This window comes from Coloeus monedula, assembly GCF_965178545.1.
Source record: "Coloeus monedula genome assembly, chromosome: 15".
Classification (NCBI taxonomy): Eukaryota; Metazoa; Chordata; class Aves; order Passeriformes; family Corvidae; genus Coloeus; species Coloeus monedula.
The window spans coordinates 3,679,090-3,689,673 of NC_138795.1; the positions used below are offsets into that span (position 1 = coordinate 3,679,090).

Consider the following 10,584-nt stretch of genomic DNA (forward strand, 5'->3'; position numbering starts at 1 on the left):
TCCAGCCCTGCACTGCCAAGCTGTGGCACACCAGCGCTGCAGCTTCATCACCAATTTTCTTCTGTTTTTCCTCTTCATTTCTTTTTTGGGGGGGGGGGGGCGGGGGGAGGAAGGGGCGGGAGGACCAATCTGTCAATGTGGATGTTGGGTAATAAAACCTTGCACAAACCTCTGCATGGGGCTGCCTGCACCTCCCTCCCTCGGGGTGGAGAGGGTCCTGGGGACAAGAAGCCAGGCTGAGCCCCACAGTGGCACCTCCCCTTCAGCACCAGCTGGCCCAAAACCAGCAGTTCATGCTGGGAGAGATGACACCAAGCTGACTGAACCCCCCAGGCAGATGGGCTGATGGCCGCAGGACACTGTGATCCCTGTGGAACAGTTTTATTGCCAGACACTGAGCATATCACCACCAAAGCAGCTGCCCGAGTCCCGCTCTGGCCCTGCTGCACTGCCTGAGCCTGCTCACAAGTCTGTGGTGGTGAAGGTGGTGTTGAGGTACGCTGTTTTGGTGGGCTCCTTCAGGTTCAGGGCAGCCACCAGCACCTCCTTGTCAGTGGGGTCTGTTGGCCGTATTTTGACCTGCTGCAGGAGGAGAGCGTGGTCAGAAGGGATGGGGACAGAGATGTAGGGCAGGGACACCCGTCCTTCCCAGGAGCTGAGGGCTCTTGAGGGGTGCAGAGTAAAGGACACAAGGGGTCCATGAGGCCCTAGGGACTACAGCAGAGAGAAGGGGATGCAGGGTGCTCTGTCAGGACTCACAGCTGCCAAGCACTGGCAGCTCTTTGCACACTTACCTCGACCTCAAAGTTGTCATCTGCTGGTGCATTTACTGTATTTTCATCCAGGGAATTCATGCTGTGGAGAGTGAAGTGTGGGAGGTAGAAGAGGACCCAGACACTGGAGAAGTGAGGCATAGGGTGACAGCCTGTGGCCTTTGGGACCTGCCCACAGAGCTCACCTGGTCACAGAGAGGGAGTCCTCGTGGAAGCCCAGGTCGTGGGAGGGATCGAGCGGGCGGTTCAGCATGGGGTTGGCCCTAGTCAGGGATGGGTGGCAGGTAAGTACTGCAGCCCCTGGATGTGTGGACATGCCTGGTCTCTCCCCACCTGCTACAAGGAGCCCCCCACTCACCCCTCGGCGTTGTACTGGTTGGTCCCGGGGATGCCAGCTCCCTGCTGTGCTGTGGCAGGGTTGAATGTTGTGGCCACCTTCAGAGCCTTCATCGCACTCAGCTTCCTCTTGTAGCTGCAAAGTCCAGGGATGGGGTGGGTGATAGGGGCAGGGGGGAGCTGGGCTGTGGGATGGGGTGGGCTGGAGTGGGTTGGAGGATGGGGACGGGTCTGGGGGTGCTGGTGAGGATGGGGGCGGTGGGGGGTGGTAGGAGGGGATGCAGGCAGTGCTGTACCTCCTGGTGGTGAGTACCAAAACCAGGGTCATGACAAGTATGAAGATAATCAGGAATGCTGCCAATCCTGCGATGATGCCAATCAGCTCCGTCTCCTTGGTGGGCTTTGTCACCTCCCCAGGGCCCTGGCACAGAGCAGGGGTGAGGGCACAGTTCCAGCCAGTGGATGCTCCCAGCCAGCCCCAATGGGGTTGTTGCCCTCTCCCTGTGCCCCTTGCCTTCCCCCACTCACAATGACAGCTAGGCCCAGTTTCACCAGCTCAGCCAAGCCCAGCGCATCAGACAGTATGAGTCTGCCAAGGAAAGCAGAGGTGTGAGCAGCTGGGGTGCTTCCAGCACGTGGCAGTGCCCATGTACAGCCCCAGCACTCACCTGCTCACGTCATTGACGTCCAGGGCAGTGCCATTGCTGTACACGAAGTAGGCCTCCATCACTGACTTGGCATCCACCCTGCAGAGTCAGAGAGATGGGGAGAGTGTGGTGCCCTGCCCCAGGGTGACACTCTTGATGCCACCACCATGTCCCCTTCCTCACCACCACTCACTGGGTGTAAGCGGTGTCCTCAAGGCGTCGGATGGCCACCACGTAGACTGCTGCCTTGGTCACGGTGGTCAAGGCCCTAGGAACAAGAGAGATGGGGGAAGCTGGGCTGGACATCCTGGTGTTCTGCTCATGGGCACAGGAAGCAGATGGACCCCCTGCTCTGGTGGGGACCTGCCTGGCCCACTGTGTTCACAGTCCGTGAAGCTGAGAGACACAGCTGGTGGGTCCAGCTGTGCACACCTAGCCCCGGCCCAGCACCCCTTACAATTTAATACTTTCCGAGTTACTCTGGACTTCTTCCACCACTGTCACGAACTGGAGCCGAACGCGGTAGCTCTGATCCACCGTGAATATCTGCGTGTGGGGAGCAGGGGTGAGCGGGGCTGGGCCGGGTGTGTGGCGGCCTGGGATGCGGGATGGGGGTGACACTCACATCCAGCACAGTCTGTGCTCTGTGCACCGGTTCCTGGCCGTCGTAAGCCTCCACTGTCACCTTGTACTGCCCCTTCAGTGATTCATCAAGGTTGCTGGCCACCCTGTGAGGACAGGGACATCAGCGATCCCACTGAGCTGCACAGGATGTCCCCAGGATGGCACTGCCATCCCTCAAGCTCCACCCTACTTCCATGTCCAGACAGGACTCCAGAAAGGCTTTGTCCCCTTTCCAGCCCACCCTGGCCCTGCAGCAGTTGCATCCCCCACCCTGGCCCAGACCCATGGCCTCACTGGATACTCCCGATGTAGGTGCCCTTGTTGAGCGTTGTCGACACCTTGAAGAGGTTCTCAAAGGGCCGACTGGCCCCGTTGTCCTCCACAAGCACCACACTGATGATGGAGAAGGTGATGATTCCCCCCTGCCCTGAGTCAGCATCTGTGGCCTGCAGGGACAGAGCATGGCAGGAGCACGGGTGTGAATGGCCCCTGCCTGCCCATGGTGGGGACAGGTGAACAAGGCTCCATGGACTGACAGATACAGGTAGGCGGCTCCTCACCTTCACAGTAGCCACTTGCAGGTTCTCAGGAGAGATTTCGGGGACAACCACTGCCAGGAACAGACAGACAGATGGTGCAGTCATGCTGGTGAGCAGCCAGACTTGCTGCAGACCCCATGCCTACACAGCCCCAGGGTTCTAAGCCCCCACTGCTGCCCTTGGCCCCACAGCCCTCATGAAAAGCACTGAGTAACCCCAGCCTGGCCCCCCCACTGCTCACAGCCCTGCCCTAGGCTCAGGGAAGATCCTCACTGCTGGTGAGTGTGGCAGGGTACGTGTGGATGCAGCGAGGAGCCCACGTGATGTGCCAACCCCAGCTGCTCACCAAAAGTCTCTGAGATGGCCTCGAAGACTGGCGTGTTGTCATTCACATCAATAATGATGATCCTCAGGGTTTCTGCAAAGGTCCCGAAAGCAGAGCTCCGATCACCAACAGACCAGCCCTGCAGCACCATCCTCTGCTTCCTGTAGGAGCCCTGTCCTCCCAGCAGGCTCAGATCAAAAGAGCTGGGGACACCTTCCCTCCATAGCCAAACCACCCAGCTCCCGCCCTGCTGCCCACAGCTTCTCATGGGAGGTGGGAGAGGCAGGTTCCAGCACCTGCCGTGCCCAGTGGTGGTGGAAGGAGCGGGCAGTGGGGGCCGTACCGTTCTGGCTGTAGCGGTTGCCCCTCTCAGTGTACAGGTCTTCAGCCCGCAGCGTGAGCAGAACCCTGTCACACACCTCGTAGTCGATGTCTGAGCTGTTCACCAGCACCGTGCCGTTGGGTGTCAGCACGAACCAGTCCCAGCACACGTCCTCAGCACTGCTGTCCCCCTTGAAGCAGGTGACCGCCAGCTCCTCGAAGACCAGCGAGTGGTTGGTGTCGGGGTCGAAGGCGTTCAGCGTGTGGATCAGACCCTGCTGCGTCCCATTCTCAGCCACTGACACGTCCTGCAGTGAGTCTGGCAGGATGGTGGGGGACTCGTCATTGATGTCTAGGATGTGGACCATCACTGAGACGTTGGCCTTGTCCCCTGCGTTGTCTGCGGCCGTGTTCTCCGCCAGCACTGTCAAGGTGAAGAATTTCTGCTGCAGGGTGTCATAGTCCAGGGACATGTCAGGGTCTACAGACAGCTGCCCGCTGTAGTTCCCCGGCCCCAGGCGGGATGAGCGGATCAAGAAGTTGCTGGAGCCAGTGCTTCTTTCAAGTTGGAATGAAATGCGGGAATTGATCTCTGTCCGGTCGGCATCTGTGGCCTTCACCTCGCCCACGAAGGACCCTGCAGGTGGAGACAGACACGCAGTGGGCAGTGGGCACTGACTCAGGGCCACTGCTGGTCCCACAAGACTGGCCATGCAGCTTCTACCTGGAGAGTCTTCAAAGACTGAGTACTCATAGGACTGGTTGAGGAACACGGGAATGTTGTCGTTCAGGTCCTGCAGGAGACAAAGCCCATGGCTGCAGCACTTTCAGGAAACAGGGTTCCCCACAGCCGGCTGGGGACAAGAGTGTGAGCACCTGCCTGCCCACAGGCAGGAGCTACACAAGCCCTCTCCTGTCTCCCTGCATCAACTATTCACTCTGCCCCCACAGAAAGCCTGGAGACACAGCACCTCTGCTACAGCCAGGGATTCCACATCCCCGCCCTGCCCATCCATCCCAGTTCCGAGCCCCAGCCTGCCCCAGCTTGTCCCTGCTTGTGCCCAGGGCTCACCCCCACGGTGATGGTGACGTTCACCATGGTGCTCAGCTGTGGCTCGCCGTGGTCATACACCATCACTGCCACCACCATCTGTCCACGCTCATCTTCCAAGGCCTCGCGGTCCAGCGGCTCCTTGCTGTGCATCTCACCTGTGTCTGCATCGATGGTAAAGTTGTTGCTGAACAGTCCTGGCAAAATCTTGAAGCCCAATTTGCTGTTGAGGCTGCCAGGCTCGTCGTTGTCGATGGCCTGAAAAGGTCAGCATTTGAAATGGGGCTGTCGGGCACTCCGGGGACAGTCCCTGCTCTCTGACAATCCCTCAACCCCTCCACCTCTGTTGGTACCCACCTGGATCTGTGTACTAACGTTCTGCCCCTCTTCCACCGAGATGAAGTAGGAGCCAATGATGATGGGCGCCATGTCATTGGCATCCAGCACAGTGATCTCCAGCACTGTAGTGCCCACCAGGTTGCCCCCATCCTTGGCCTGGAGGTTGGCGTAGTAGATGGAGCGAGTCTCCCGGTCCAGCAAGCTCCCGTTGTGCACCAGCAGTGCCCCCGTTGTGGCGTTCACGGTGAAGATTTTACGGCTGTGGCATACACAGAGCCATCACTGGGGCTCAGGCCTGGAGCCCCCTCTCCAGGATGATGCCCTGGTTGTGGCTGGCTCTGCCCTTACGTACATGCTCTCTGGCAGCAGCTGGTAGGTGATCTGGCCCAGGATACCGCTGTCTGGATCATAGGCCTAACAGACAGAAAGAAGCATCTTGTGAATCTGTTTCAGACCTCAAAGCAGTGATGAGTCTGGGACAGTGGCTGCTGGCAATGAGCACCCCAAAAAATGTGGCCCTGATAGGAAAGGGGTCCCACCGTTGAGTACCCACTGGCCCTGACTCCTTCCTGTGTACATGAAGAGATCAGTGTCCTCAGCACAAGCTGTACTAGAAGTGCCAGGTGTGCCCAGGGCCCTGCTTGGGGATGTAAGCTGTGCCCACTCCCTGCTCAGTGCCTGACCGTGATGTTTGGGGAGATGATGGTGCCATCAGGGCTGTTCTCCACCACAGTCAGGTTGTAGGTGCTCTGGGGGAACTCAGGGTTGTGGTCATTGGTGTCGATGAGGTCGATGGTCACGGTGGCCGTGGAGCAGCAGTCTGTGGGGTTCCCCGTGTCATTAGCAATGATCTGCAGGATTGAGAAGGGACTGTGTCTCACATGGGTCCCCAGACATTAGAGAGACCTGTCACACTCTAGCCCAGCTCCCCTGCACCACACAAGCTGCCAGGGCAGAGTCCTGCTCTGCGTTGGCTCCCAAAAATAGAAGGGCTGTGCCCCGATGTGCCTCAGTGCATGCAGGGAGCAGGAACTGCCCCACCACAGCAGGCCAGCCCTACAAGTCCCACCTGCACCACCATGACATGGCTTATCTCGTAGTCCACTAAGGATGAGTTTTGCACCAGGATCTGGACTTCCCCTGAGCCCACAATAGTTGTGGGGAACACAGAGAAAGCGGCGGCATTTGGACCCTGCAGGCTCAGCTCAAAACTGCTGTTGATGCCCTGCCAGGGAGAGACAAGAGTGAGGGTGAGTGGTGCAGCCAGGACAGACACCTGCACCACAGCTCAGCCCTGTGGACGGGCTCCTACCTTATCTGGGTCGTGGGCAATGATGTTGAGGTTGGACACAGGCAGTCTGAAGGAGGAGTGCTCTATGATGTTGCCCATGAAGTTGTCCTGGGCACTGGCAGAGAAGTTGCAGCTGGACAGGGAGCAGTTGTAGAACTGGGGCTTGTTGTCATTGACATCAGTCACCAAGACTGTCACCAGGGTGCTGGTCTGGGCCTCCTTGCCGTAGATATCCAGGTTCTTCTCACGTGCCTGGGCAGGAGGAGAGAGCAGGTTGGAGAGGCCCAGGGAGAGGAAGAGGATGGGGTTCCCCTTGATACCTCCTACTCACCGTGACTTCCAGCAGCACTTCCTCACTTGGCAGCTGCTCACGGTCCAGGGGCTCACTCACAGTGATGGTGCCCGTTGTGACATTGATAACAAAAGGAACACTGGCATCTAGGACAAGGGGACAGCAGGAACCAGTGGCAGCCACTGGGAAAGGCAGGCCTGGCCCTCTCTCTTCCAGTAGGTCAGGCTGGCAGAGCTTGGGTGCCCAGAACCAGTTTCTAGGGTCCCCCTTGCTGCCTGAGCACCCCTCCTGCTCATTCCACCGTGTCATCCCCCGCCTGTCCCATTCTGCCCCATCACTCACTGGTGATGCTGTACAAGATTTCATCATTCACCCCTGTGTCTCGGTCCATGGCGGTGACAGTCAGCACAGTGGTGCCCTGTGGGGACATGGCCATCAGAGCAGGACCTATGACATCTCCAACTGCCCACAGGCCTGGTGGCCCAGACACTTCAGGGCGTCAGAGCCCCCAGGGAGGGCCAGGGGCAGGGACATGACACTGGGGCAGGCAGGCTCCTGACCAGGTCACAGTTCTCAGGCACAGAGCCCGAGTAGGGCTCATTGAGGAACCGTGGGTCCAGGTTGGGCACGTCTTCAATGGTCAGGGACAGGTAGTTAAAGCTCTGCTGGACGATCCAATTGTTGTGCAGCAATCCCCCGCTGTCCTGAGGAGCAAAGCACCTGTCAGTCCCACAGCCCCTTACCTGGCAGCCCTGCACCCACAGCCCGGCTGGTCCCCACCTTGGCGAGGATCTTGATCTGGTAGAATGTGTTTGTGGCATAGTCCAGTGAGCCATTGAGAACCACACTCCCATTGGGCAGGATGTAGAAGAGCTGGTGGTTCTTTGTGTTGTCTGGGATTACCTGAGCAGAGGACATCAGCCTGTGTCATCAAGGCAGGGAGCAGAGGTGTCCCAGCAGAGATGGGGGTTCAATCCCCATCCTTCTGCCAGGCTTGGCTCATGGGGACCCCTTACAACCTGGCTCATCCCCGGCCTGCAACTGTTCAGCACCTTGCACCCATTTCCTGGTGGGTCCTGACCCAAAACATCCCTGCTCCCCCAGAGACATGGGGCTGCCCTGGCCATGTCCCCCAGCACCTCAGCCCCACAGGGGTGGCCCAGGGGTGGGGTTTGGGTATGGTATGGCCCACTCCACAACACTCTGTGCTCACCTCCTCGATGCCGTAGCTGACTTTGGAGGCGTTCCCGGTGTCGCTGTCGTTGGCAAACACGGTGTAGATGATGCTGTGCAGGCTCGTGTTCTGGTGGCAGAGCAGGGGGTGATGCTGGGCTCGGACCCTGCCAGCCCTGCTCTGGGATGCTCTGGCCCTGCTGCCCAGTGCCATGGGACACACAGGGATGAGCTGCTGCCCTTGCTCAGGCCAGGCAGAGCCTGAATCCCCTTGCTACCCTCCCTGAGGCTCCCTGGGAGCAGGGGCTGCATGCCAGCCCTGGAGTTGCTGGATGGGGATAGGACTCAGCCCCACACCCCATCTACACCTTGATCCAGTGTCACCCTGTCCTGGGCTGAGAGGCAGCTTGGGGCACACCCTGAACTGAAACTCATTGCAAGGGCAGAGTCCCAGCCATATTCCAGCGCCTCAGGGTGACACAGAGGCTCCCATCGGGAATTTCCCTGTCACGGAGTGCTCCCAGGTACTGGCTGCACCCTCGGTGACCCCACGCCCAGACACAGCGTCACCACACACCCAGGTGTGGGATCATACAGTTCCCAGCCCGTTGTTGTCCCCCTGCTGGCACCCCCACGCCACAGGAGCCACCTGGCACCCTTGCCCTGCTTGCTGCCCATGGGGGCTGGGAGGTCCCAGGAAGGTACCTCGGGAATGAAGGCGTTATACGGCAGGAACTGGAAGACCGGGGCGTTGTCATTACGGTCCTCCACGATGATGATCATCTTTTGGGAGACCTACCGGGTGTCAGAGAGGGCACAGGATGGCTGTGTGAGATGGTGGCCAGCAGAGCTGGGTGCAGTTCTGGCACCCCATGCCCACTCTGGCCAGCCAGCCAGCATCACCCACCCACTTCCAACTGCCTTCCCACTGAGCTTTGTCTATGGCGCTGGCTGGGACCCTGCTCCCTTCCCACCGCAGCCACCCAGCCCTTGCCCCAGCACTCACCTCATTATTTACACCATCAGACACTCTGGCGGTGATGGTGAGCCTGGCCTGGAGCTGAGGCGACACAAGGCAGGACTCGGTCAAGGCTCAATCCTTGGATGGCTGAGCCCCAACCTCTGTGTAGGATGCTCCTCCCAGACAACTCTCCCTCCAGGAGCTGGGTTTTGGGACCAGGGAGTGACCCACAGGCTCTGCTCTCCATCCCCATAGCCCCAGACTCCCACTCAGGCAGAGAAATCTGCCCCATCCTCTGCCCACACCTCACGGTCCAGGGAGTTCCTCAGTGTCACGTTGCCTGATTTGGAGTCGGCAGAGAAGTAGAAGGCGTCTGTCCCTCCGATTTGGTAGGTGAGAGGGTCATTGTCTAGGTCATAAGCCTCCAGCTGGAAAGCAAACTGGCCTGGGGGCACAGGCAGTGTCAGGCCCCGCCCAAGAACCCCCCCAATCACTCCTCTGACACCCCAGGCCCTTCTCGAGACCGCCCTACTCACCCAGCTCCAGGTCCTCAGGCACGTAGAAGATGGTCGTGTTGAAGATGGGGACTGTGTTGCCTGAAACTGCAGGGAAGAGGAGCTGAGCACCATCACTGAGCCCGGCAGACCCCAGACCCACATCTGGCAGCACCTCCTCCACTCCAGCCCCAGCTCCCAGATGTGGTTTGGGTCTCCACGGGAGGCAGGGGAAGCCCCCAGCCCTCACATCCTTGCGCTGATCCCACACCTCCAGACCGCACTTCTCTTCCAGCTGCAGCCCCCATGCTCTCCCCACAGCCCAGCCTGGCTCTCCAGTGGGGTAGGCAGCTGTTTTGGTGTCACAGCTTCCCCCAGGGAATTGAGAAAGAGTGTTGGGGGTCGAAAGCAGCTCCAACACCTCCTGCCCACCCACACCAGATGCCAAGAAGAGTCCTTACCTGTTGCCAGGAGGAAGGGGAGCAGCACCAACGAGCGCCATGCCATCCTGCCAGGATGCCTGCGGGCACACACCAGGGAACAAGCGCCTGAGAGACTGAGGGTTGCCCCCCAAAATCCCTCCTGGGGAGCAGCCACCGGGGCAGGAGAGGTGCTGGTGGGGACAGTCCCCTCTGCTGAGCTGGGCTGGTGAGCAAACGCCAGGCTCCACACTGCACGCCGGGGCATGGGCTCCCTGAGGGGAGGACGGGGTTGACCTCCAGGTAGAGGAGACTGTGGGTGTGCTTGGGGGACCCCAGGAGCCTGCCCTGGGCATGGCTGGAGGCTCCATTGCTTGTGCCTAAAAGGGCCTCCCCAAGCAGTGCTTGGAGTCCGATCCATGGCACGACCACAGTGTCTCCCTCCTTGTGCCAGGGCTCGGGGGCAGCTCCACAGCTGACAGACACCCTCACCTCCCCCCGCAGGGAGCAAGGTGCCCGTGGGGGCCGGGATAGGGGCTGACATCCCTTACCTGTGGCTGTGTCCCTGGGGATGCTGCCTCTGCACTTGCATCTTGACACTGCCAGACCTTTGCCTCCTGAAGTAAACACATTCATCAATCATTAACTGCAATTAAAGGGTGAGAAGTCCCTCTCCTGTCTTCCTTATTCATTGTGCTCATCCCACAGCTCCCACCCAGCTGAGCTTTTGGCTTGCTTCCCAAAACCAGGTCCCCAGGTCTCCATACTGGGTGCTGTCCCTCAGGATTCAGCCACCCCAACCTGCTCCCATGGGACCCTGGCTCCCAGAAGGGGCGTGGAGCCTGCAGGGATGCAGAGGGATCCTGAACCACCCCAGGAGACCAAAGAGGGGTTAGGGAATTGACCTGCATCCCCTGGGCTGGGGACACTGGGGTCCCATCAGGACAGGGGGTGGGCACTAACCTTGTGTTGTGGCTACTGGGGCAGGTGCCTGGGGCC

General features: G+C 59.7%; 1 protein-coding gene across 1 annotated transcript; it reads right to left on the reverse strand.

The window, feature by feature from the left end:
* Positions 1-462: 462 nt before the first annotated feature.
* Positions 463-10,228, reverse strand: CDHR2 (cadherin related family member 2; the record flags this gene model as incomplete). Its single annotated transcript, XM_082291548.1, has 32 exons — positions 463-582; positions 795-855; positions 959-1,036; positions 1,132-1,245; positions 1,406-1,530; positions 1,638-1,698; positions 1,778-1,855; positions 1,950-2,024; positions 2,214-2,302; positions 2,382-2,484; positions 2,675-2,826; positions 2,941-2,990; positions 3,266-3,337; positions 3,588-4,202; positions 4,290-4,359; positions 4,638-4,874; positions 4,974-5,214; positions 5,308-5,369; positions 5,639-5,806; positions 6,025-6,180; positions 6,268-6,498; positions 6,578-6,684; positions 6,881-6,956; positions 7,099-7,242; positions 7,319-7,441; positions 7,752-7,841; positions 8,417-8,506; positions 8,718-8,771; positions 8,978-9,117; positions 9,209-9,274; positions 9,628-9,686; positions 10,137-10,228. 32 exons carry the CDS (start codon positions 10,226-10,228, stop codon positions 463-465), a joined length of 3,999 nt encoding a protein of 1,332 aa, XP_082147674.1.
* Between the last annotated feature and the right edge of the window lie 356 nt (positions 10,229-10,584).